This window comes from Orycteropus afer, unplaced genomic scaffold, assembly GCF_000298275.1.
Source record: "Orycteropus afer afer isolate SDZICR_OR568_19922 unplaced genomic scaffold, OryAfe1.0 scaffold00217, whole genome shotgun sequence".
NCBI classification, from domain to species: domain Eukaryota; kingdom Metazoa; phylum Chordata; class Mammalia; order Tubulidentata; family Orycteropodidae; genus Orycteropus; species Orycteropus afer.
The window spans coordinates 4,160,943-4,188,528 of NW_006921804.1; the positions used below are offsets into that span (position 1 = coordinate 4,160,943).

At 43.2% G+C, this 27,586-nt stretch overlaps 1 protein-coding gene across 1 annotated transcript; it reads left to right on the top strand.

The window, feature by feature from the left end:
* The first annotated feature begins 1,288 nt into the window (after positions 1–1,288).
* Positions 1,289–21,422, top strand: TPM3 (tropomyosin 3). The gene is made up of 9 exons (XM_007948542.2): positions 1,289–1,405; positions 1,956–2,081; positions 15,163–15,296; positions 17,639–17,756; positions 17,881–17,951; positions 19,245–19,320; positions 19,993–20,055; positions 20,231–20,300; positions 21,340–21,422. The coding sequence occupies exons 1-9, from the start codon at positions 1,289–1,291 to the stop codon at positions 21,420–21,422; spliced, it is 858 nt and encodes a 285-aa protein (XP_007946733.2).
* The last annotated feature ends 6,164 nt before the right edge of the window (positions 21,423–27,586 follow it).

Consider the following 27,586-nt stretch of genomic DNA (forward strand, 5'->3'; position numbering starts at 1 on the left):
CATAATGATTAATTAAAGCCATTTATATTCTTCCTTGATAGCTCTGGTCACCTTGAACAGTGCCCACCTCTCTCTTGGCATATCCTCAGGTTTTATGGTGCCAGTGGGATCAACTGCCACCTGTTAGCAATGAGGCTCCAAGTGGAAGAATGAATGTGGCCTGGAACTAAGCCAGGCAGAACAGAGTTGATGATGATGATTATTTTGATGGAGGGGGGATAAGGAAAGGGCAGAAGGTGAGGGAAAGGAATAGAAAGCAGCACAAACATTGGTTTCCGTGGGTACAAAAGTTCTATTTAAAGATCACTATGAGAAAACAGGGGAGCTCTGGTGGCGTAGTACCTAAGGTATCTGACTGCTAACCAGAAGGCTGGCAGTTCAAACCCCCCAGCTACTCCTTGGAAAGAAGACTGAGCAATCTACTTCTGTAGAGATACTGCCTCAGAAACCCAAGGAGGGGTCACTGTGAGTCGGGTTCGACTGGAAGGCAGTGAGTTTGGGTGTTTTTTTTAATGCACGATCATGTCTGGCTCACTCTAACCCTACACAGTTCTTTCCCCCACCCTACTTCAAGCTCCGACATGGCCTTCTAGATTCCAACCTACCCTCTTACTCTATCCCTGTGGTTCTTAGCAAGGAGGAATGATGTCTCCCTGCTAATTAGGGACTCCCAAAATAGCAAAGCAATTTGATCTAGGGATCTAGAGGAATTGTTAAGGATCATGAATGACCTTCCCTCCTCACTGTTGTCCCAGCTCCCTGGATACCAGGAATCAAAAGATAAAACTCAACCGAGTCTGATCAGCATCCAATTCAGTCCGTTGAGAGTAAGAGGAAAGCTGAAGGGCAACGAAGACCCTCTGGATGAAAACTCCCTGCCAATCTAAAATTGCCAAAGTACCCTTCTCTGTATCAATCTTCTCTTTTTCCCCCTCTCCCTGCTTTTGTAAAACACCCATAGAGCTGCCTAGAATGAGTGGAAAGTTTCAGGTCAGGCAGAGTCTCCCCTCCCCCACTTTCCATTGTCTAAAATCAGCCTCAGCTGTTCCCAAATTTTTCTTTGCTGGTGATGTCAGTCCATCAAAGTGTCTCACCCTGTGTTCCCCCAGAAGAATAATGATGGTGTGGAGGGAGCTGGAAGGACCGTATTAGGAATAAGAGGTGGAGCCATGAGTAGAGATAAAGGCTCACGTTTGGGAAACTTCTAGTCACTCAAGCAGCAGCCTTTCCTTTCTTGACCTAGTCTCAGTCCTCCAGTGCTCACAGGTGAGCCTAAAAGCCACTGCTCATGATGGAGGCCATCAAGAAAAAGATGCAGATGCTGAAGTTGGACAAGGAGAATGCTCTGGATCGGGCAGAACAAGCAGAAGCTGAGCAGAAACAGGCAGAAGAAAGAAGTAAACAGGTAGGTACTGGCACTGATCTCTTTTACCTACTGGTGAATAAGATTATGAGATGAGAGTTTTCATGAGAAAAGCAGTGACCACTGGTGCCAGTTCTTTCCTTAAGAAGGAGGGACTCGTCTTCTTCCCTAACTTCAGGGCAGAGGACATCTGGGGCATCTGTCTCAGACTACCTGTGTGACCTTGTGAAAGTCACAAGGTGTCTTTCTGCTGAATTTTAATAGGAATGGACTATCTTTTAGAAGAACCCAGAAAAGATGGGATCCTTTTCCCTTAAATGGAGTCACAGACATCTGTGCCCTTAGATATTGGATGTTAGAATCTTAGAAAACCCATCATAGCTTGGTCATACTAGGGTCACAGATCACAGGGTTACAGGTCAAGGGCAAAGCATAACTCCTGGGGCATATGGTTGGGAATGGTTTGAGGAAAAGCCTGTCTCTCTGAGGATGGTAACACAGAAGCTAGGCTCAGGGTTCTATCAGGGCTCAAGAGCCCAGGGTCCAAGATTGCACTGTGTGTATGTGTGTGTGACTCTCTGGGTTCCTACAGCTGGAGGATGAACTGGCAGCCATGCAGAAGAAGCTGAAAGGAACAGAGGATGAGCTGGACAAGTACTCTGAGGCTTTGAAGGATGCCCAGGAGAAGTTGGAGCTGGCTGAGAAGAAGGCAGCTGATGTGAGTATTAGAAAGATGGAGATAGGTTTGATTTACACATATAGATCCTGATGTAAATATATGACTAAATTCCAAATACACTTTGGCAAATACATACTTGTGGGTCCACAGACAGACACATATACTCACAGACATCTTTGCATCTAACCACATGCTGGTACATTTTTGTAATGGCGTATATTTTATTTCTTAAAGATAAGTAGAAGCCTCATCTTTTTGTTCCACCCCCAGCCCAGCAATTTAATTATCTTTCCCAAGAGCTGGATAAAAGGAGGGGACTCCAAATCCAGGCTGCTATCACTTATCCCACCCCTCCCCCATAACACATTCTTAGCTTTTGTGTCCAAGGCTTGGCATGTTGATATGTGTATTAATAGGGAATCTCTCATCTCCCAACTACTCAACAAAGCCAGCTTGGATTTCACAATGGGACAAAGGAGGTCACATTGACCATGGCCCTGTATGGGTTCATTTATCTTGGCCAAGTTGGGCATCTGATCTCAAGCCACAGCGATGCCATAGGAAGCACTGCTCACAGGACATCAGGGAGGTCCTTAGGTGAAAGACTATAAGAGAAACTAAGAAGGAATATTAGAGGGTAAAAGTCTCACCAGCAGATCTTATTCTATAAACTTGAGTTAATTACTCAGCTTCTCTGGGGCTGAATTTTCCCATTTGAAAAATGAGATAAATCTTCTTTTTCTACTTCATATTATCCCTTAATCACCTATTTCTCTTCATTTTCAACCTTGAAGTTTGTCACAAAGAGAACTGACTTGATAGGAAAGTTTTTGTGAGAAAAGTACCATAGGAATCTTACCAGTGACAGAATAATGTCCCAGTATTGATGGAGAAACAGTTAATGCTCAGCAAACTGAGTTAATAAGAAAACAAGATCATATACTATTTAAAAATTACATTTCACTTTGGAAAATAGCTAGAAGAGTGGACCATTCACAAATACTTTTAGATCCTTACATTCAGGCTTTTGCCATTAGGTTTCTGTTTCCTCTTTGGCTTTCTATCACTTTCAGTAGCCCTGGGAAATGGTAAGGGTTGAATATATGGGGCCAGAGGTTAGAGACACAAAGCAGTACTATGTTCCAAACGTTTAGGCCACTGCAAGCTATTAATTCTCCCTTCTTGTAAAACTGCAAAAAGCACAAGTTACTCCAAGGGCTTTGGGCAAGTGCTTCATAGCCTGCTGGAGTTGCCCTCGCCTAGGTTCTGTGTATACATGTATGGGTATTTCTGGTTCCAATAAACCAGCTTATAGATAGAAGCTTTCACGAATTGGTACAATTTCAGGTTAATAACATTTTTGTGAGATATTAGATAATAATTCTCTGGGAAAGTCCTTAGGCTGAAATAGCTAATATGGAGGCTTGAGGGAGTGTTTTCAGGGTCAATGAAAAGAACAAAGCAAGTTTTACCTGAAATCTTAGGAGAGGAAGAGTGACACAGAGGCCCTTGAAAATATATAATATCATGGGAAAGACAAGGGAATTTCCTGGAGATGAATTCTGTCCATACTAAGTTGTTTTACACACACACACACAATCATCCCCCACTGAGACACAGTTTGTGTTGTTGTTAGTTGCCATCTAATTAGCCCTGACTTACAGTGATCTTATATACAACAGAGGTCTACTTTGTATATTCATTTGAAAGACACCTCCTCACATTTATACAAAAATCCACCAAAAACCTTTCAACACGTAAAATGTGGTACAAAGCTCATTCAACCTCTTCCTCCCTTAGCTATTCCAATAAGCAGTAAGTACCCTTTAGATAGGTAAGAAAATTAGAAGAGGGAGGTTGTAGGCAGGAGGCGAAAGTCTTTTTTTTTTTTTTTGGTTGAACAAACACGAGTTTATTCTCTCATAGGTTGGAGGCTTTAAGTTCAAGTTCAAAGTGCCAAGCTCTAGGGGCTGGGTGAAAGCCCCTCAGCCTTGGGCTTCAGCTTTGCCTTCAGCTCCCGGAGGCAAAAGTCTTGTAGGGTACTTTGAAAAGGAAACAGAAAGAAAAGGCTTCGTTCCTCAAAGATGGGGTCAGAAAACTAACGACTGTGGGCTAAATCCAAGAGCAGCCTGGTTTTGCAAATAAGGTTTAACTGGACCCAGCCATGCCCATTTATTTACAAGTAAGTCATGTCTGCTGGTTACCTCCTCAGTACAATGGGAGTAGTTGCCACAGAAACCCTACGGCTTGCAAAATAGAAAATATTTACTATCTCTCCCTGCCATCGAGTTAGATCCATTACTATCTAGCCCTTTACAAAACGTTGTCAACTCTGCCTTAAAGAAGAGAAGTTTTTATGGGAGTTGGGAGAAGCTACTGAATAAGGAAGGGCAACAGGTTTAAAGTCAATTACTCAGTTTCTCCAGGGCTGTATTTTCTCATTTGAAGCTTTTTTTCCACTTCCTATTATCCCCTAATCACTATTTCTCTTCATTTTTACCCTTGAATTTGCCACAGAGAGACTACACAGAGCCAGAGTCATTAGCAGCATTACATATGTATACATGTATATATACGTATGTTACATTATAAAATTATATATAATCTTTTTTAGAAGAGGGCAGTGTCCGATACAAAGAAAATTAACAGCTCAGCTTCACCCTTGAGATTATGAGATAAGCACATCCAGTAATGTAGATGTAAGGGGAAGGGAAGGAGGAGGAAGTTTATAAGGAGGGAGTTTATAACTGAGTCTTTACATGGAGTTCTGGTTATCTGGGAAGCCTTTCTGGGAAGTTTAGGATTTGCTAGAATTGTTTGAACAATGAAAAGGTAAGGGTGTGGTGAGGTTAGTCCAAAGTTTGTTTTTTCCTCCACAAGTTTAAGGTTTCTTTAATCCGAGATAAGATGAAATTAGCAGCTTTTTAATGAGAAACAAGGGGAAGGGGGGAATGCAATGCCAATGCTGAGGACATAAAGTCATAGAACTTTTTTTTTTTTTTTTAGGGATGGGAGGTGAGAGGGATGGGGAGAGGACAGGCAGGGAGGGGCATTTACACCTGTTGATATACTCTATTATTGGCCCCAGGAAAACAATAGAACTGGGTCTCTTGCTGCTCATTCATCATGCTTTTAAAGGCTACCAGAAATCAGTCCACCTGCTTCTCTGGATCAAGAAGAGATTATCTGTTCAAATCTACCAGCCTCAGGAATGCAATGATACTCTCTACACCCCTTTGGTTTATCAAGGAAGAAGGTCTTCAGCTTCCTCTTCACTAAGGCACAGTGAGGGGCAATAATGTCCCCTGTTGATCAACATCCAGATGACAAAATCTCACTTCTGCTGCCATTCTTGTTGTTACTATGTGCCATGGACTCAACTCATAGTAACCCCTCCTTGGGTTTCCAAAGTGTTATCACTACAGTAGATTGCCCAACTTTCCTTCCGAGGAGTGGCTGGTGGGTTTGAACCGCCAGTCTTCTGGTTGCAGTCAAGTGCCTTAGGCACTATGCCACCAGAGCTCCTTCTGCTGCCATGGTCTCTCCAATCAGACTTCTGAGCAAGCCGGAGGAGCTCTGGTGGCTTAGTGCCTAAAGTACTTGACTGCTAACCAGAAGGCTGGTAGTTCAAACCCACCAGCCACTACTTGGAAGGAAGGTTGGGCAATCTACTTCCGTAGTGATACCACCTCAGAAACCCAAGGAGGGTTGCTATGACTCAGATTCAACTCGATGGCAGTGCAATGCATTGTGTTGAGCAAATTGGAATAATTCTTAGCCATCATGTAGAATTTACTGAGGTTCAGAACCCTGCTATTCCTTCTCAGTTCCTTGGGGAAAATATCAAACTACATAGGTTATCTTACTGAGCAAATTTTACTTACTGTCTGCCTGAGTTGTTTCCTTTGAATAGGCTCATTACTCAGTATTTTCAAAAGGAGAGCCTCTGGGGGAAGTTTTCTCAAAATGAGACACAGAGGCCAACATCTATATTTCAGGGGTCAGGACTGTGAAGTCTAAGTGCTGCTCCACGCCCTAATTCTCTAGGGGGAAAAAAAAATGCACAGAGGAGAGAGTTACCATTATTACTTACTGGGGAAGTGGGAGGAATACAACAAAACAGAAAGGAAGATAATACAATCTCCAAGTCTCTTTACTATTGCATTTCCAGAAGTCCTTCATGAAGTGCCTGTAGGGACAGTTTTTAACTAATAAATAGTTCTTTGATGTACTAGAAACGGAAGTGGCAGTGAAATTGGTGAAAGTTATAACAGAATGGAGGCTCATTTCCACAGTACCGTTTTCTGGCACTCATGTCTTGCTTGCTCTTGCACCAAAGATCTGGTAACAGTGGGCCACAATAGAGGATTCCTTTCTGATAAAATAAAGGTTTATCTTCTCATCTACAAAAAGATTGTTAGTGATGATTAATCACCAAGTCTTGAATCCTTCAAGGTTTGAAGGGGCTGGCAGGTCGGTTAATTGCTGGTGCATAACGACGCTCAAAAGTAACAGGAAAAAAGACCAGTATCCTAAATGGAATACTTTGGTTCATAACTGAAGCCAAACAGAACGAGGACCTTGCCAACTTGCTCATCTCTTCCATCTCGATAGCTGAGAAAAAACCTACCTGAGCCGACTTCAAAAGGAAGCTGCAGAATGAGGCTCTTTTGAAGATGAGGCCAGGAAGTCTCAGGCTTTTTCTCAGAACCTGGTTTTGAAGCCTGTTGTAGGGTGGGCGGAAGCGGAGGATCGTGGATGTCTACGTTGTGAAGAAGACATAGGGAGCCCTAGCGGGTAAGCGGTGGCTGGTCAGCTTTAGGGGAGTAACAGCTCAACTGAGGGAGTGTAGCAAAGCACAGTACTTGTACAGAGGCCAACCTTTATGGGCAGCTTGCCTAGTCAGAGAGGCTAGACCACGACGCGTCTTCCGGTTACCATAGCAGTCCTCCCTCTTCCCAACCCCGCCCCCCTTTACCAGCCCTGGGGAAAGGCCGGGAGTGGTCGCCTAAGTGACTGGGAAGCCCCCCCCTTACTCCGGCCTCGGGTCTCAATCCAGTGAATTGCCTTCCCGCCCGCCTGGTGGTGAGAGGGCGCGGCGGCGGTAGCGTCACATCCGGGCGGTGAGTGAGTTCCGGTATTTCAGGGCGGAGCAGGCGGAAGTAGGAGCGAGGAGCGGCTGCAAAGCCGAGCGGAGGAGGCAGGAACTCGAGCGTGAGCAAAAGCTGGGTGGGCACCATGGCCGGGATCACCACCATCGAGGCGGTGAAGCGCAAGATCCAGGTTCTGCAGCAGCAGGCAGATGATGCAGAGGAGAGGGCTGAGCGCCTGCAGCGGGAAGTGGAGGGGGAAAGGCGGGCCCGGGAACAGGTACGGAGAGGGCGAGGCACAGGAGGGAGGGGCGGGCGCTGGAACACCTGGAATCTGCAGCTGGGTCTTTTTTTGCTGTGGAGCACTGTTCTGAAAGGGCCAGCAATCTCTGAGATAAAGTGGAGTCCCGAGGTTGGGTGGGGCTTAGCTCCAGTAGGGCAGCAAGCAGGCAAGTGAGGAACTGGGTTGCTGGGGTTAGCAGGCATGACATTTGAAAGAACTGAGCCTCAGCGGAGCCTGGAGAGTGGTTTTCTCTTCTTTTCTCCTAGCTCATTCATTCAGTCCCTCGGAGCCCGGCGCAGCCTGGGGAAGGGCTCAGCGGCCTCTCCCTCCCCCACTTCCCAATGTAGGGGGAGGACTTTGCTCTTGAGGTTTCCGGCTTAAGGGTTAAGAGTGGGTGGGTGGGTGCTTCTCTGGTCTGCGAGGGGCAGGACCCAACCTGCTGTGACTGTGTAGGGGTGGGAACCACCGGAAAGCCCCCAGCTTAGCCTGCTTTTCCGCTCCCTCCTCCTGCTCAGGAAATGAGGCAGCAGTCGGCTGAGAGGAAGCGCGGTGCCCTCTCTGGAGGAGGTTGAGGCCACAGCACCGCCTCCCATCCTCCCGCCTGAGGCCCTTTCCTCTTACGGGGGAACCCTTGCAGCTGCTACACCCCCTCTGTCGGCGTGAAGCGGGAGAGGAGGAGGTGGTGCTTTACTCCTACGTTAGTGCAAATACAGGAGCCAATCTAACTTGCCTGGCTCTACCCATGGTGACTTGGAAGGCAGGAAGTTCTGCCACATTCAGGCCTTTATTGCTGAAGTGCGATCAGTGTAAGAGCACTTCCTCCAAGCAGAACTGATAATAGAGTGTATGTGGCAGAGAATCAGATGGAGTGCCATTCTTTGCCAGGGTTTCTGGTTGACCTGGACGATGTGGTGAATGGAGACAGAATAAGGAGTTTCAGGACTCTAGTGGTGATTCTCTGCTATTGTCCCTATTACCCGGCACAGTGTCTTTTTTTTTCTTTTTCTTTTTATGTTTACTCAACTGAAAGTTGGAACATAAAATGTTGGTGGAATGAATGGTGATTCTTGGGATCGGTTGAAACTGCTTTGTTTTTAGAAGTGGTTGATTAGTCGTACTAACTCTTTTAAGATTTCCCGAGGTCTAGGGTGCAGTCTAATGGGTGGAGCCGACCTGAGTTCAGGCTTTGGTTTTGGAAACACTGGAGGCTGGAGAGCAGAGTAACTGTTGGTAAAATTTGAAAACCCAATAAAGGAACTCTTGTGGTTTATTGGTGTTCTTTGTTGTTATTTGTCTTGGTAAGTGGTTGGTTTATTTATTTATTTAAAGTTTCTCTTAGGAGTGACTTAGAATTAATGTTTTTTTTGAGGGAGGGTGGTGGAATTCAGAAGAGTGGGAAATGGAGGACAAACTGCTTAACCAGGTTAATTCTTAAAGATTGTTGGGATACTCTTCTTTTTATACCTGGCAGTGGAAATACTGGGAGCTTGTTGTCCTCCTCAGTCCCCCTCTTGTGGATGGATTTCTCCTCTGCTCAGTCAGTATGCCAGCAACTTTCGATTATCAGTTCAAGTAGGATGGGCTGGCAGGGTGACTCTTTATGGCTGAGGACACTGTTTCATCCCTTTTGTTGTGGAAACCGTATAGCCTTAAAGCAGAAGAGAGGATGGCTGAAGGAACTTACCTATGTTGAGCTGCAGAGTCTTAATGAGCATCATCAGAATAGTTCTAAGAGTAGATGGTAGTGTGAAAACTACTGTCCTCCCACCTGCAACTCCCTTCCCCAAGGATTTGGTACTTTCTAGGGAAAATTTGGCTCTTTTTTTTTTTTTTTTTTCATCCTTGGTGACTTGGTCGATAGGAGTAAGCAACTTCAGATGTTTCTTCAACTACTCCGTCACTGCCACATTTGCTTATTGAACTGAGGTCTAGTGAGGAAGTACTCAGAATGGGGAAGTAGAAAAATAGCGAAATATTGATGAAACCAGCATCCTCTGCCCCTGGCTTGAGGGCTTCTAATCTTTTGGCTTTCTACTCTAGTGAACTTTGATCCCCTCCTGAAGGGGAGACATGGTGGGAAGGGGGGAGGGTACTTTGGCTGCTTGTTAGCCTCTTAGGGCATCTTGGAATGTGGGATTCGGAGGCTCCTCCCTCCTTTGGAGCCAGAAGCTCCGCACACTCACTCCCTGATGATACCTCATGCGTTAGTAGGATTGCCACTTGAATTCATTTTCCTAGCTGCTTTATGTGAACATCCAAACCACCATTGTTGGGAAGCTAGGGGAGTCCAAAGCTGAGACATTCCAGTTGTTCTAATATCCATCTTTTTCTTCTGCATTTGGCTTGGAGACTGACCTTTTATAAATATCTTCTGAAATCCACTTTCGAGTTTCCTTTGCACTTCTTGCTGAACTTAACAGAAGGCAGTATAATATTTAAATGCAGTCTTTACCTGTTTTTTTTTCCTCAGTTCATTTTTTTTTCCTAAATTTTATTTATTTTGTTGTGGAGACTATACAAACAAAACGTAACGCCAATTCAACAGTTCTACATGTACAATTTAGTGACATTGATGACATTCTTCAAGTTGTGCGACCATTCTTACCCTCCTTTCTTGAGTTGTTCCTCCCTCATTAACATAAACTCACTGACCAACCCCCCTCCAAAGGTTCTGATCTAATCTTTAAAGCTGCTGTGCAGTTTGATCTTGTGTATTGATAGTTCTTTAAAGCACTTAATGCTTAAGGCAGAATTATTTTATTTTATTTTTTTAACTGTTTAAGCCAAACTACTGTGTGGTTTTAAGATGACTTCAGGGGATTTTTTTTTTTTTCCTGTGATTTGGGTGAAAATTTACAGAGCCAATTCACTTTCCATACAACAGTTCACATATACTTTGTCTCATGACATTGAGTACAATTTACCCCAATGCAACAGCTCCCCTCCCACTTCCTCCCCATAGTAACCTCCTCCCTGTGTCCACCCCTCCATGCACTCCTGCCCCCTGAGCTGTCTCCCTGTGCATACACAGCCCTTCTTTCTCCTATAATTGTTCTCTCCAAGGAGTGTATCTATCTCAGATAAATGTTCAACTCATATGCCTGTCTTTTGTTTGGCTGGAAGCCACAGGTGTGGGTTCATTCCAGACCTGAAGGGCAGCTAGGGACCATAGTCTCAGTGGTTCCACCAGGCTCTATCAGACCAGCAGACCTGGTCCTCCCCTTTTTTTTCCCCCCAAATGATTTTGAATTTTTTTCCACATTGTTCTCCCTCTCTGTCCAGGATCTCCTACATAGATCCCCCTCCAAGTGGTTGACAGTGGTAGCTGGGCACCATCTAGTTCTTCTGGTCTCATAGTCGTATAGGCTGTGGATTGCATGGTGTATCAGTCGCCAGGACTGATTGTTTCCGTGAATCTTTGGTTTTCTTCATTCTTCTTTGCTCTGCACAAGGAGAGACCCATCTATGCATCTAGATGGCTGCTTGCAAGCTTTTAAGATTCTAGTTGCTACTCACCAAAGGAGGAGGTGGAACAGTGTTTTGTGTAGTGCATTATGCCAATTGAGCTTGATGTCCTCAGGGAATATTTTTGGTTTAAGGTTTAAAGATTACCTCGAGGCAGTAGTTGCAGAGGTTCTTTTACCCTCCATGGCTCCAAAAAGTCTAAAGTCCACGAGAATTTGAAATTCTTTACTGATTTCCCCCCTTTTGATCAAAATTCGTCTATGGAATCTGATCAAAATGTTCGGTAATGGTAGCTTGACACCATCTAGTTTTTCTGGTCTCATGGCAGAAGAGGCAGTTGTTCATGGAGGCAACTGGCCACACATTCTATATCCTCTTCCTATTCCTGACTCTTCCTTCTTCCTCTGTAGTTGCAGGTGAATAAAGACCAATTGTGCCTTGGATGGTGGCTTACAAGCTTTTAAGACCCCAGGCACTACCTAAGAACTAGGAGGTAGAGCAGAAGCACTAAATGCGTTATTAGGCCAGTTAACTAGAGTGTCCCATGAAATCATGACCCTAAACCTCCAAATCAAGGAACTAAATCCCATGAGGTGTGTTTAGTTGTATTATACATAAGCAGCTTAGCAGCTACTCTTTTTTTGGCATTATTGTGAATATAGCTATTATAAAACTTTTGCCAAGTCATCTTTTTCACAGGTATACAACTTATTGACAGCAGTTGTAGCAGTGGACTGTGCAACCCTACCCTTAATGAGATTTTTCCACAGTTAATTCTCCATCCCTCCTGCCCCTGGTAACCACTAATAAACATTGGTCTCTATACGTTTGCCATTTGCCATATAATATCTGTTCTTTTGTGATTGGCTTATTTTGCTCAGTGTAATGTCTTCAAGCTCCATCCATACTGTAGGATGTACCAAGACTTCATTTCTCCTACTGGCTGAATACTATCCTATGTATGTACCATATTTTGTTTGTCCATTCATCTGTTGGGTATTTAGATTGTTTCCACCTTCGTTGCTATTGTGAATGATACTTCCATGAACATTGTGCCCTTTTTAATACCCCTCTCCTAACTTCTCCTGGTATTTCTCTCTCTTTTTTTCTGATCTGAGAATTTTAAGACTACTGTTGAAAGAATGAGTGGGCTCTGAAAACCAGTTTTGATTCTGGCTTTGATCCCAAATTCCTAGTGTCTGGAGGGGGAGTTAGAATGTCTGATGATTGTGTGACTCGCTTATTTGTGGTGTTTGGTGGACTGAGCAGCTGCCTTTGTCACCTTCCTTTGGTTTAGATTTGCTTTCCTGCTGATTGCCTTTCTCTTTCCTTTACACAAGAGCACACACTCAGGGGAGAGGCAAATAGCCCTTTGCTCCGAGTACCACCTCCAGTTAGACTCCACCTTTGTTTACTCTGGGGCAGATAGTTCTACTCCTTTCCTTCCAACTTGCCTCTTTCCCTTGGTGAAATTTAAATTCCCCAAGGACACAGTATCTCCCTGGGTAGATAAGTTTGTGAACACAGTGAACTGGAGCATAACTTTTCTATTCCTCTTTTTTTTTTTTTTTGAGTTTCATCTATGACTTTTGTCTAAAAAGAAACCCCTGCAGTGTCTGACTGCCAGATTTAGGCTAATCCCCTCTGTCCTTGGCCCGGTTTTGCCTTAGAGCACCAGTGCTCTGTCAGTTTCTTGCCTTAAGAGGTGTGTGCTTGGGGGAATGTCTTTGGAATGGAGGATGGTATCATTTAAATAAAACTCCCATAACTGAAGCTGTTTTGTGCCATATTCTGTTGCACCCGAATTGTCACTATCCCTGTGTGCCCCTCCCCGCCCTGTGGGATCTTCCTGGTCAGTGGTGAATCCTATTATTATCTGAAAGGAAAGACCTCATGGTTTATCCTCCAAGTGGGCATAGGTGGACTGGCTGAAAAGTCAAAACCACATCTGGGCATGCTTAAATGTTTCCCAGGGCCATGGGTGATGTGGTATACAAAAGATAACTCCGCTCAGTATCTTCTTGGTGCGACTTTTTTGACCTAAAAGGGGAAGGCATTGTGCATAATTTTGACCTGAAGGAAAAGTCAGGTGTCTTCCCTTATTTCTTTAAACAGAGTATCAGATCTTGATTTGCAGGCTTTTATTTCATTCTAGAGAGAATTGATCCTCTGTGGGAGGAAGGGGGAAAAAATGAAGAAGAGCCACTGTGTGCTTCCACCCCCAATCAGGGTCTCGGAAGCTTTTGCTGGGCTCTGCATCTTGGGTTCTGCTTTTGATAGGGTCTTGTGCATGTGCATGCGCATGCTCCTGTGAGGGCTCCAAAGATGTGTTTTCTCCTCCTCCCTTTTCAGCCTTGCGAAGAATGCTATTGTAAATGTTGATTTGTGGGAGAAACTGCCCGAGCCAGCTTGTTGTCATGGAAACTATACACCCTGCCCCCATAGCCTGTTATCTTCTACTCTAGTTTGGGTAACTACTGGTGAGCTGGAGGGGGACTTGGATTTCCTAAGCTTCCTCCAAATTAGTTGCATTCTTTGTTTTTTAGTTCTAAATATCTGGTTGGGGGGCTGCTCATTGTAGGGCAGGGTTTCATAGTTCTTGCCTGATAGTCTGGCTTGCTGAAAGGTGTTATCCTAGGACATCTGTTTTCCTGGAAGAGACAAGACGAGAGAATACTTCTCTTTGTGGTGTTTTGAATAATAGGGGACAAATGGATTTTCTTAATTTCAGTTTATGTGGGCTTCTTGATTTTCCTTTTCCTGTAGCCTAGTGGTTAGATTGTACCTCTTTTCCCCCTAGTTCCTTGAACCTCCCATTTGTAGGTGGGAATTTTTGTGTCAAATAACCTGATTCTTAACAGAAGTCTTTTGGGCAATATCTCTCCCCATAGGGGCTGGTGACCCAGATTATTTCTATAGCTGCCCCCACACTTGACTGCTAGAAGGAAATCAGGGTAATAGAATTCAGGCACAATCTGGGCTGGAGAAGAGAGATCATGTTCACTAGGCACTTGGATAAGCATCTGAACTGGGTAGTATGCAGGGCAGATTAAATTCTTATAAGATTGTGCCTGTCTGCATACCTGCCACCAGTAAAGGTGTGGGAAAGAATGGTCTTAGGAGAGAGGCTTTTCTACCATTATAATTCATCCATGTGTGGGCTGCCTCCTCCTTTCCTTCTTTCTTGTTTAAATATTAGGGAGGAGCAGGGGATTACTTCAATCTGGCCTGTGCCTTACTGCAGGGCAGCACCAGGGACAGGATGATATAAGCTATACTGGAGGGTGAAGCTAATGAGGTGACTAGAGGAATAGAAAGGAGACAACTCTAGAAGGTTGGAGGAATAGCTTGAGTATGGAGGAAACATTCTCTATGCTTCTTTTTTTCTTCTTCTTCTTATGGTACTGTCGTCAAAGCAGATAGTTTTAGCCAGAAGAAACTCCTCCTTGTCAGCTTTAAAAATAAAAAAAAAATTAGGTGCAAGTTGGAGGGATGGGGAATAGGTACCCCGTTTCTTATTTATTTATTTTTTTTTTTCAGTTTCTATTTTTTTCTAATTCCACCCATAGATCCCAGCATGGAAGGCTATTATGGAAGACAGTATTTCCTTGTGTAGTCATCCTTCTGGTATGTTAGGGTAAAATGATCAGAGGGTTAACAAGTTAGTTAAACAGCAAATAATAGATAAGCCAAGATTCATTCTTTAAGAAACCTTGCTTATTTATTTTTCCACCTTATGAGACACTTAAAGTTACTGAAGGGTAAGACACACCTTCAAGTGAGAGTTCAGAGAGGAAAAACCCTTCACTAACAACTTTCCTGACTCCAGTCTGTTCAGGAACATGCTGGTACTGAATCCAGAAAGGGGGTGGTGCTGTCACTAGGCTAGTCAAAGGAAATGAATTTTAAAACACTCTTCCTGTGGAACATACGGGAATTTGTTGATGGGAAGGGGAAGACATACATATAATCATGTCTGCCAGACCCACTACTGTCAAGTTGGATCTGACTCAAAGCGACCCTCTCTGGGTTTCCGAGGTGATATCACTACGGAAGTAGGTTGCCCAAACCTTCCTTCCGAGGAGTGGCTGGTAGATTTGAACTACCAGTCTTCTGGTTATCAGTCAAATGCCAGAGCACATCGGAATCTTGAGTTAAGACAAATTCTACCTTGCTAGTCTCTGGCCTTTTCATGGTAGTCGGCCCTAATCTTACTGTCTTAATTCTACTTCTTTTCACCATGCCATCTGCTTCCCCTTTCTGTTCTTTCATTCAAATGCAGGCTGAGGCTGAGGTGGCCTCCTTGAATCGTCGGATCCAGCTGGTTGAAGAGGAGCTGGACCGCGCTCAGGAGCGCCTGGCCACTGCCCTGCAAAAGCTGGAGGAGGCAGAGAAAGCTGCTGATGAGAGTGAGAGGTGTGTGGAGAGGGGTCTTGATGGAGTGTGGGTTTCAAAAGAAATTCAAAATGGCCCTGACCAAGATTTCTTTATAGACCTGTAGTAACCTCTCTTGCAGCATCTTTCTTTCTCTTGTGGATATTCTCACCCCTTGAAGACAGACAGGAAAAGTTACCTAGATCATGTGACCCCCCCCCCTTTTTTTTTAAATTGTGGTTTGGGTAAAAGTTTACAGAGCAATTTCATTTTTCAGCACAGCAGTTCATACACATTTAGTCTCATGACATTGACTGCAATTTCCCACAGTGTAACAGTTCTTTTCCCACTTCCTCCCCATAGTTACCTATTCCCTGTGTCCTTCCCTCCCATGCACTCCTGCCCCCCGGGTGTCTCCCTGTGCATACACTGCTCTTCTGTTTTCTCATGATTGATCTCTCCAAGGAGTGTGTCTATCTGATGTAAATGTTTAGCCCAAATTCTGTCTGGTCTTTGGGTAGAAGCCACAGGAGTGAGTTCAATTCCAGAGCTAAAGGGTAGCTAGGGCCTATAGTTTCGGGGCTTTTACCAGGCTCTATCAGACCAGCAAACCTGGTCTTTATATATATATATATAATTTTGAGTTTTGTCCCATATTGTTCTCCCACTCTATCCAGGATGTTCTACTCAGATCCCCCTCCAAGTGGTTGACAGTGGTAGCTGGGCAACATTTAGTTCTTCTGGTCTCCATTTAGTTCTTCTGGTCTCATGGTCATATAGGCTGAGGAGCACATGGTCTACCAGCCACTTGGACTAATTGTTTCCATGCATCTTTGGTTTTCTTCATTCTTCTTTGCTCTAGACGAGGAGAGACCCATTGTTGCATCTAGATGACTGCTTGCAAGCTTTTAGGATCCCAGTTGCTACTTACCAAAGTAGGATGTGGAACAGTGTTTTTGTGTAGTATGTTATGCCAATTGACCTTGATGTCCCCTAGGACCATGGTCCCAAGCCCACAGGTCCAGCTATTCAGTCCCTCCAGGTAGCTGGCTATGGCCAAGAAGTCACCACAACCTTGTCTCTCATCAGCTCTACTATATACCTGGACATTGTTATAGAACATACAAATACACTTATAGAAGCATTGTCTGCCAACCCTATACACGGTTGTGGGCACATCCCCCCCTGTCCAGAAATACCTGATCGTTCAGCCTGTCCACCCATCTCTCCACCCATAGGTCAATGTTTGCTATCAATCCTGTGACCCTTTTGTAATTGGTATTTTCTATAAATTGACATGATCCATAAATGGGTTCACTAGTATGGATGCTGCTTAGTGGATCATAAACTTTCTTTTGTGAAATGAGTCTCCCTAAAGCAGTGGTTCTCAAAGTGAGGTCCTAGACCAGCAGCATCAGGAACACCTGGGAACTTAATAGAAATGCAAATTATCTGTCCCCAACCCTGATTTACTGAGTCTGAAATTCTGATGTAGAGCCTAGTAATCTAATTTAACAAGCCCTCTAGACTCTAGCTCTTCCTGTTAGAATCATTTTTGTGGTAGGTAGCTTTGAAAATATCTGGATGCCTGAATCCCACCTCAGTTCAATGAAATCAGAATCAATTGTGATAGGGGCTTGGGCAGTGATGTCTTTAAAGTTCCTTTGTTAATTTTTATGTGTGGTCAGGATTGAGAACTGAAGTCCTTAAATGAAATCACAGCTCATCTTTGTAGAAATAAACGATTGGCTCCTTGTTACTTGTGAGTTAAGCTGGAACAAAGGTGTGTAACTACTTGCATGGGATTTTAAGTTGCCCTATTGGGAGCACATTAATAGTGCAACTGTGACAATGACTACCAAGTTCTAGCAAGTGAAGTAAAAAAGTAGAATGCTCTATAGATGTGGGGATTGGAGATTTTGCTTACATACTATGTAAAATATTAGATTATCTCTAATGAGTAGGACTTGAAGTGGAGAGACTGACGTTTTGCTTTATACCCTTATACCACAGACGTGGATATTTAATTTTTTCATAAGCAGGTATTATTTTTATAAATAATAATTTCTAGACCCATAATAACCTCTCTCTTAGAGGATCTTCTTTCCATCTGTTCTGGATAGTCCGTTCCTTTAAAGACAGATAGGAAGGGTTACCTAGACCCTGTGACCATTTTGTAATTGATGTTTTCTATGAAGTGACCAATTTAAAAAGAAAAAGTAATTGTGAACAAAGCCAGCTAAATTAAGGGAGTGATGCCATAGGATTTCCTTTTCAGTGGCAAGCACAGCAGCATGGGCTTGAAAGGGTTCAACCCTGGGCCCCTTGGAATGGAGCTGATGACAGACTCCTCAGGCCACATTTATCCTTATTGTTTCTGGCAGAGGTATGAAGGTTATTGAAAACCGGGCCTTAAAAGATGAAGAAAAGATGGAACTCCAGGAAATCCAGCTCAAAGAGGCTAAGCATATTGCAGAAGAGGCAGACCGGAAGTACGAGGAGGTAAGGTACCTTCTGTTTCTCTCCCTCTCTTCAGTGATGCCAAGCTTCTCCAAAGAGTCATTCATAAGAAGAAAATAATGCTTTCCTTGCCTCACTGAGGTATAGCCTGGGTCTTTTTTGGTAGGTGGCTCGTAAGTTGGTGATTATTGAAGGAGACTTGGAACGTACAGAGGAACGAGCTGAGCTGGCAGAGTCGTGAGTATCTTGCTCCCCAAACCTTTCATACCATTCTGTCCCTTCCCCTTTGGCTTGGGCACTAATGTGAATGAACCAGCATTCCATCAACTTTGTTAAATAAGGCCTAGAGGGTGGGTGTTATCTTAGTGCTTTTTTAGACCCTACAGATGAAAGAAAGACCCTTTCTTTCTCTTTTTGTGACTACTGATAAATGAGGCTTCCTTGTTTTTTTGGAGGGAAGGTTTACAAATTGAGGGGAAATACAGACTAATAGATGGGATACAATTAACTGGAAGACTCTATTGGGGCCTTATACCTGGGGTCTGTTACTCCTTGAAACATTGAAAAGTTGCTCTGACTTAAGATCTGGTCACTTTGCCGATTTGCTAGGGAACTTCAGGGCAGGGGCAGACATGAACTGTCACCCTGTTGACACCTCCTGGGCCTTGTATAACAAAGGCAGTGCTGATGCATATGTTTGTGCTTCCCTTGCATTCTCTTCTTCCAGACATGACATACCATGACCATGGTCGTGTTTTCTTTCCATTGTTTGAGTTTTGTAATTTTCTTTTTCCATTTTGCTGCTTGTTTTCCTGCTGTTTTCCCTTTTGACCTTTCTCCCTCCCCACAACCTGGCTTGTGCCATCCCCGTGACTATCACTAACAGCCGTTGCCGAGAGATGGATGAGCAGATCAGACTGATGGACCAGAACCTGAAGTGTCTGAGTGCTGCTGAAGAAAAGGTACTAACCATTAAACCCACAAAGACGTTATGTGTATGGTGTGGTTTTGTTTGGTTTTGTTTTTGTTTTGCAGCTGCCTCCCTTCCACTGGTTGGTTTGTTGAGTGCTTTCTCATCTCTTCATGGAATGCTCCATTTCTTCCACTTACTTGGCATTTTTTTCATCTCTTTTTTTTCCTAGTTGCTTCACTGCCTCTCCACAGGGTCTTTCCTTCCCTTGAGTGATTTTGGGGGATTGTTTTGATTGGGCACCCATTCCCACCTCCACTTCAGGCAGCAGTTCCACCTTATTCCTGGTAGTGATTTCTCTCAAATGTTCTTCCTTTATTGGTATCCAGACATTCTGAGTCCTAGCCCAGGAGGGTCCAGCTCCTAACATGCTCTGTGGTAGAGGGAGGAGGGTTGATGCTTGCTCAGATAACCTGGGAACTTCTCTGCCCCAGGATGTCTTTCAACTCTCTCTACATATAGGTTCAATTCATGTCTATGTGTCTCTCTCTCTCTCTTCTCTTTTTTTTATTCTCTTCCTTTGCCCCTTTCTTCTCCTGCAATATTTAAAATATTCACAGTAAGTGTTCTGAGCTGGAGGAAGAGCTGAAGAATGTCACCAACAACCTCAAGTCTCTTGAGGCTCAGGCGGAGAAGGTAGGGGCTGGTTTGTGAAAGTGACAGGCTTTGGGGCCTAGGCCCAGCCCTTCCTTTGCTGAAAGGCTGGAGTGGAGGTACCCATTCATATAATCCATGGGAAGTGCTCTCTTCCTACCTGCCTTCCCTCTATCCAGATTCTGGGTTTAATACTAATTGTTGTGACTTTTGATTGCTTTAGTTAAAATAACTTCATGGTCTCAGGTGACTGGACTCATGTTCTGCTCAGGTTGATACTGTTGTAGTGAAGACAGACGGGAGCAACATGTAGAATCAGGTCTGAGACCTAATGAGCAATCAAGGCAGATGGCTTTTCTTTATCATTTTGGAACTGTTTCAGCCATGTGACCTTGGGGTTACTGCTCCTGTTCATTGAACAGGAGGAAGGAAAACACCTCCCTGGGTAGTTCTGACTTAGAGCAAAGCTTAAGTCCATTTAAAAAAAAAATAATAAAGGATTCAGATCTGAGTGTATCATGGCCTTAAGTACATAGATAAGTAGATTGTAAGAACCTACTGTACAGAAATGAACTTTGCTATTTCTAATGGCCCATTCAGTACATTAAATCATAGAAGATATTTGATGTGAGAGTGAATGTGAGTGTATGTTGGGGGGATATTTTTGGTGTAAATCATTTCTACTCTGAAATTCTTACTCTGCTTCTCTTACAGTACTCTCAAAAAGAAGACAAATATGAGGAAGAAATAAAGATTCTTACTGATAAACTCAAGGAGGTGAGCTGAGGGGGACGATAGAGAAGGACCCAAAACATTCAGAAGTGGTGATGAGGGATTAATATGGATTTAGACTGGTTGGCTTTGGTTCTCAGAAGACTAGAAGGTGGAAGAAATGGACATCCTTCTTGTGTCCCGTCTGTCTCCTTTTCTGACTGGTTTCATATTTCCCCAGGCAGAGACCCGTGCTGAGTTTGCTGAGAGATCGGTAGCCAAGCTGGAAAAGACAATTGATGATTTGGAAGGTATGGAATCTGGGAGAGGGGTTAAAATAGAAACATAGAAAAGAAGATGTTACCCATTGACTGTTAAGCTCTTTTCCTAGACACCAAAAGGGAGTTGGTGATGACTTGGCATGTATCCTGTGCCACAGCTAGGTGAAGTGTGTCAAACTCTAGAATTGGAATTTTACGTTTAATCTTTTCCTTTAAAAAGGCTTCACCTCATAGTCTAAAATTGCCCTCTTTTCCTTTGAGGAGATTGGTAATTGCTATATTTCCCTCTAATTTGATAGTCATTTTTAAATCTTTAGCCTGTGGGTTGAATTGGAAGCCATGTTTTCAGAAGACAACAAGAACACGTGTTGCCCCATGAGAACTGTCAATCCCATTCACCACTCAAGTTGTGGGGACCTCCCCCAGATAGGAAGCTATGTGATGACTATCTCGGAGCTGACAAATACCAGAGACTTTACTCCCCACAAATTGTCAACTGTGTTCACTCTGACAAGGGAAAGTGTATGTTGCTTTGAGAACTATTGGAATTTGTTCTTTTGGTTCCTTCTGGGTAGCAGCTACCATTACTTTGGGAGAATTTGGAGAGGCAATTCTCCACAGGTTTGGGGAGGCAACCTTTGAAACAAGGGACCAAGAATAATGGTCACACATGGTAGGCAGAGAAGAAGCATCTGAATATTGATATACAGTTTCTCCCTTTTCTGTTTTCATTAAATTAAGTGTTGCCAGTGCTAGGAAGTGAGTTTATTGGGTGGGAATGGCATCTCCCTGAGTGTATTTGATAATAAGAATTTCTAGTCCCAACTGTTCCCAGGTTCTTATCCCTTGCTGCAATCAATTAGAGATATCAAGAAGTCCAGTTGGTCCTAGAGGACAGTGGATCTGAAAGTGGCCAGTCATGGTTGCCAGTATAAGACTTCTTCTAACTGTGGTACTGAGACCCAAGTTTACACTTTTCCTATTTTCTAATGATTCCCTCTCTCCATCTGCTTCTGATACCTTTCACTCTGTCCCCTCATACCTCCCTGTGGTTCCTGTGCCTGTCCAGATGAACTCTATGCCCAGAAACTGAAGTACAAGGCCATTAGCGAGGAGCTGGACCACGCCCTCAATGACATGACCTCTATGTAACTATCTGATAGCAGAGTGGGGCTGGGCTTTTGGTTTGTGGGTGGGTGGGGGGACAGGCTATGCACAGTGTGCTTTGGTTTTGTCCTCTGGAAAGTAGAATCTATCTTTAAAACATTGGTGCTGGTTACTTGTTTGGCAAAAGCTGGGGAGGCATTTAATATTGGATTAGTAGTAGAACCCTGATCTATTTAAGGTAAATGCTTTCTATTCATAGTCCCTTCATATACAATACTTTTTCTATTCATTTTTCCAAAGGGACAAAGCAAATTTCTCCAAAGGGCCCGAAGAGCCAGTGACTTGGGCTATACCAGATAAAAATTCAGACCTCCTGGTTGTTTTGTGCCCTGATACTAAAGTTCAGGAGAACTTTTTTTTCAGGTATTTCCAAGATAGGAAATACCAAATTCACTTAAGAATCGAGCTGAGTCCCAGAAGTAAGCCAGGTAGTAAGCAGCACCAAAGAGATTTGTTGGGGCCTTCATCTGTTTGCTGTGGATCCCTGATCCTTGATGCTAATCTGCCTCTTTGTATCTCTCCCACTAACCCTGATAAGAAGCCAAATGTCTCAGGCTGTACTGTTTAGCTCCTTTTTTTTAAAAAAAAAAAACCACTCCTGCTGCCTCCTCTTCCTTTTTCTCCTCTTCCTTTTTCCCAGATATATGCTGGTCTATATTGATGCTGGTCCTTCTCACTTAGACTCCTTCTTACTTTTTCATACAGATAATTATCACCGTTTCTGCCCTGTTCTGGATCTGCCCCCTTTCCTGGGGACCCAACGCCCCACTCTCACTCTGGATTCCATTTGGGTCAGCCTGGCTGGTCCCCAAGGCATTAGAATGGGTGGGGGGGCACAAAGCAACTTGTGTATTCTCTTCCACCCCCACCCTAAATTAAAATGTTGAGCTGCTGGAAGCCTCATACCACCCTGCATTATGTGTCATTGACAGAGCTGCTGCTGTCCCTAAGAAGGAGCCTTGGGGGTGTGGGGAACAGCTATCGGAGGTTTTCCCCTCCTCTGACTGATGTAATCAAAGCCACTTTTGTGTGTGTCTCTTTTTTCTTGACATTTAAACTCAGCTGATCTGAGTCTACCAAAATGGTGGACTAGTAGAAGTTCGTTAGGTTGGGAGCTCTAATCTTACTCCTCATTCTGAACAAGAACATCTGAGTGCTTTACTTCCAGGTTCTTAAATCATCTTGCCTGTAATGTTTCTATCCTCTCTTCAGATTTTCTTTCTTTGAAATAGGAAAGTTGAGAGACCATAAAAGTGCCTCCCAATATTTAACTCTACTCTTTTACCAGTGGTTCAGATGGTATATCCACAGAATAATACATTACCACTGGAATTGACTAAATACATCATCCCAGATCACGGAAAAAACACAATCGATAATATTATTTTTATTAGTTTTACTTTTTCTTCTGTAACCTTTCTTACATATTTGGGACCTGTTACCATTTGTCAGCCAGCACATGCTAGTGGGCTATAAAACAAGTAATAAATAAATGAATATTATTGGAAAACTAAAACAACCAGTCATGCATATTTCACGTTATGTGTGCATGGGAATATATTATATGCCCCCCAAAAAAAACAACCAAATCCACTGCCATTGACTTGATTCCAACTCACAGTGACCCCCATTGGGTTTCCAAGGTGGTGAATCTTTACAGAAATAGATTGTCCTATCTTCCTTCCATGGAGCAGCTGGTGGGTTTGAATTTCAAACCTTCTCTGGTTAGCAGTCAGATGCCTTAGGCACTGTGGTACCAGAGCTCCTTCATATTACATATATACATATGGTAAGTGCTAGTAAAATTGCTCCTGGTTCATATTGTGGCGTTAAGTATCAACATTTCAGAAGTCCTTACTCTAATTTACACAGCAGAGATGGTCCAGTATGGATAGTGTAGCTGTCAATTGTACTTGAAGCACCTGAGTGTTACCCATTTATTACTTAAGTTTTTTAGCAAAGTATGTATTTAGAATGTGCTTTTCTTTTACATGGATACAGCCCAGTAAAGCAGTTTTTCTGAATCTTAAAATTTTAGATCTTATATCAAATTCAAGTTTTTCTCCTGTCCATACCATTTCCTTACATCACATAGTCTTTGAGATTAAGGCACAGATTCATTTATTCAGCTGCCATTTATTGGTATCTACTAGGTACAGGGTATTAACATTTAGAGGCAGTAATCAAAGATAGAGACACACCTCTACTCTCAGGATGCTAATAGGAGAGAGACTGTACATAAATCTAAAGATACTGTATGATGAAGGGGGGAAGAGATGAGTTCCAAAAGATTGGAATTTTGACAAGCAGAATTTGGTTGCAGCTTTGTGGATATTGTGCATTCTGGTCAAAGAGAAGAGAAAGAATAAAGACATAGAGATGGGGAAGACACAGTAGGTATAAAGCTAGATTTACGTAGAGAAGGGGTGTAAGGGTGTGTGCTGAAAGCAGGCTAGAGAGTTTTAAATTTCATTTTTGATAGGTGATATGCATGCCACTGGAGATTCTGAGTCGGTAACGTGGTCTGAATAGCTTAAGGAGTTAGTGTGGCAGCTGAGTTACGAATGTATTAAAAGGGAGAAGTTAGTGATCAGTTAAGATTCCCACATTTGAATCATTTGGGTGCCACCTTGCATGGCTTTTGCCCTATTCAAGTGCTGCCTATATTGCTTTTCTTCAAACTTACTCTTGTTCCTAAATATGTTTAATTATTCTCATTCTAAGAAACTCTATCTTGAAATCAAAGGTTTGAAGGACTCTTTTTGTTTTTTTCCCTAATACACATTAAATGTAGCTAATACAAGTTTATGAATGTATACTACCTGAAATCTCACATACCACTGGCAGTGAGTATGCCACATTTTGGGAAATACTAGGTTAGCTTACTGCATATCCGGGTTAAACTAGAGTAACAATAGCAAGATGGGATTGAAGATGGGAATTTTGAAGTGTCTGGCTGTTAGATGCAAGGATGAAAAGTCAAGGATGACTGGTTTTAGCCAAGGGAAATGGTGATATTACAGATGTAGGGAATTCAGGTGGTCTTAGTTTGGAAAGGTAGAGAAGAATATGAATCTGAAAAAGTAACAGGTAATCCAGATGAAAATTAAAAACAGTGGGGGTTTGAGGAGGAGAAGTTGACAGGGAAAAAATTTGGGTATTCATAGAGATGGCAGGCAGTTTTATTTGTGGGAGTAAATAAGAACCCTAAAGCATAGTTAGGCGCTCTGGTGGCATAGTGCGTAAGGCATTTGACTGCTGACCAGAAGGCTGAAAGTTCAAACCTACCAGCCGCTCCTTGGAAGGAAGGTTGGGCAATCTACTTCTGTAGTGATACCACCTCAGAAACCCAAGGAGGGGTCACTATGAGTCAGATCCAACTCAGTGGCAGCGCTTTTGTGTTTTTGCGTTTTAAAGCATAGTTGCAAATATTAGAAAAGGAAAGAAAGAAGCAAGGAGGAAATCTGTGTAGAGGAGGAAGCCAAATAGAACTGGTTGGAGAGATAGAAGGATGAATTATTTGGGTATTTTTAAGCTTTGAGGGCTGGATGATTTCCATTGGTTGTCAAAGGCAACAGACAAGTGCAGAAGGAAGATAACAAGATGGGACATTTGTTAATACCTTAATAATCTGAGAGTGCATTTCGAGCATTAATGTAAAGGTAGGGAGCCATATTTCAGTGGGCCGAAGAGTTGATGGAAAGAAAATAAAGGTAATAAATATAGCCTTTTAGAGAAATGCTATCCAGTGGAACTTTTGGCTGTGATGGAAATACTCTGTAGCTGTGCTGTCCAGTATAGTAGCCACTAGCCACATGTGGTTGTTAAGCACTTAAAGTGTGGCTAGTGTGGTTGAGGAGCTGAATTTCCCGAAGTATTTAATTTTAATTTAAAAATATCCACATGTAGCTAGTGGTTGCTGGATCGGACAGTGCAGATCTAGATAGCACTAGATGGAAGGAGTTGGCTTTGGCACAGAGAAAAGCTTCTTCAAAAGCAAAGAAGTATGAGAGGGTGGAGAGAGACTGGGAGAAAGCTGAAGCTTCAGTCTTTTCCCGTGGACGTGAATAATATGAATAAGGGTAGGGATCAGCAAACCAGAGTAGTAGGTTGTTAATGTTATTTGCCTCGAGTCGGACCTGACTCATAGGGACCCCTCCTTGGGTTTCCGAGGTGGTATCACTATGGAAGTAGATTACCCAACCTTCCTTCCGAGGAGTGGCTGGTGGGTTTGAACCGCCGCCTTCTGGTTAGCAGTCAAGTGTCTACGCTACCAGAGCTCCCAGAGTAGTAGAGGGAAATGTGAAACACTTTGTCATGCTGAACTCACGCTTTCATTTAATGAAGAAGCCATCCTGTGTTCTTGACACTTGATCAGCTATGGAGATGGGGATCAAGCTTCTTAGTGAATCTCAGGGCAAAGCACTTGACTTCCTAGGTCAAGGCTGATGTGTTAGATTCCATTCTTCCCTTCTTATCGTTGTTGGAATGAGAAACAAAACGTTGGACCCTGTGTTATCTAATCATGGAACTGACCTATTATGTTGGATAGCCTTAGATTATCCCTACCCTGATTTTCCTTTAAGGAAGTATTGGTTGAATACTCTCCAGCCTTGAAATTAAGGGGGAAGTAAAAAAATCAAAAGTAAAATCAGTTAAAACTTTTCTTCCTTCATTCCTTGGACTTTGAGGCTTTAAAGTTGATTGAGTTCCTATACTCTGAGACCCCTCTCCCCCCTTTCCTGTGACAGAATGAAATTGACTTGATTCAGACCCATGAAGCCTAAAGATGTCTAGCATCCATGAGATTGGTCCCCTAATAGGGCATGATTAAAAGAAACAGCGGGAGCTCTGGTAGCGTAGTGCCTAAGGCATTTGCCTGCTAGCTAACCAGAAGGCTGGCGGTTCAAACCCACCAGCCACTCCTCAGAAGGAAGATGAGGCAATCTACTTCCATAGTAATACTGTCTCGGAAACCCAAGGAGGGGTTGCTATGAGTCTGGTCTGACTCGACGGCACATAACAACAACAAAAGGAACAACACACCAAAGAGGTTCTCTGCCTTGCCTTTATGTTTCTGCTATTAGATCTGGGAACCAAGAAGTTTTAATTGATATTTAATTGATGACTAAATATTCCTGAATATTTAGTCATCAGGGAGGACAGAGTTAGGAACCTTACTAAGTTAAAGGTGAGAGGAAAAACTCACCTGTCTTCCTGACCTTGTGCAGTTTTCAGAGAATTCTGCCTTCTGAAATTTAGTCAGGCAATAAAATGGCCTCATTCCTTCTCTGTCTCTTTATTTCTTTCCCTAAATGAAAGAAAACCCTTATTAACCTAGAATGTTTTGAAGGGTAAGATCCTGGTAACACCCTTCTTTGCCAAGATAGGAATGGGAGTCACACAAACTATGGGTTATGGATACTGCAGAAGAGCCAGGCTATACATGAAATCTGTATATAACACCACATCACAGTATGAGACATGAGAGTTCAACACAGATTTGAATGCCTGCTATTTGTCAGGGATATGCCATTGAATAAGGCAGCCCCAACCTCTGGACTCATAGAGCTCATAGACTGGTAAAGTGTTTCTCAGTTGTGGACTTTTGGCATTTAGGGTGGTGGGACAGTTCCTGATTGTACAGAACTATCCTATTGATTGCTGACCCATGTCCAGTAAATTTCTGTAGGGCCTGCTAGTCATTGTGACATCTAAAACCTGTCCCCATACATTTTCAAATGTGGGAGGGGCAATACTACTCTAACAAAGAACCTCTGGTTTAATGGGAAGGACAATTTTTAAAAATTACCCTTGTTCTCTTCCTTAATATAACTGTTATTTTTGGCCACTCCCTCCCAGGCTTTTTTATACAGATACATTTTTTTGTTTTGATAGTATACATAAAGTCAAAGTATCATTGGGACCATCCTGGCCCCTAACTGCTGGGTAGAACCAGAGAAACCTCAGGCCAGAAGGAAAGGTGCCTGAGCAGTGCCCACAGTCAGCCCACAGATGTAATTGATTTTAAGACAGGAAAGTACCTTTTGAGGCCCTTTTGAGTATACTGAAGTCTTGAGACCATTTTGAAACAAACTTAAAACACAGAAAGAAACTTGTGAATCTCAGAGGCTGGTAGTGGGAGATCA

What these genes read in the sequence shown, in the direction of transcription:
- TPM3 (XM_007948542.2), top strand. Translation starts at nt 1,289, where the DNA reads ATGATGGAGGCCATCAAGAAAAAGATGCAGATGCTGAAGTTGGACAAG. An exon ending in CAGACCGGAAGTACGAGGAG is followed by an intron (nt 17,757 to 17,880) that starts GTAAGGTACCTT and finishes CTTTTTTGGTAG; the next exon opens with GTGGCTCGTAAGTTGGTGAT. An exon ending in TTACTGATAAACTCAAGGAG is followed by an intron (nt 20,056 to 20,230) that starts GTGAGCTGAGGG and finishes ATATTTCCCCAG; the next exon opens with GCAGAGACCCGTGCTGAGTT.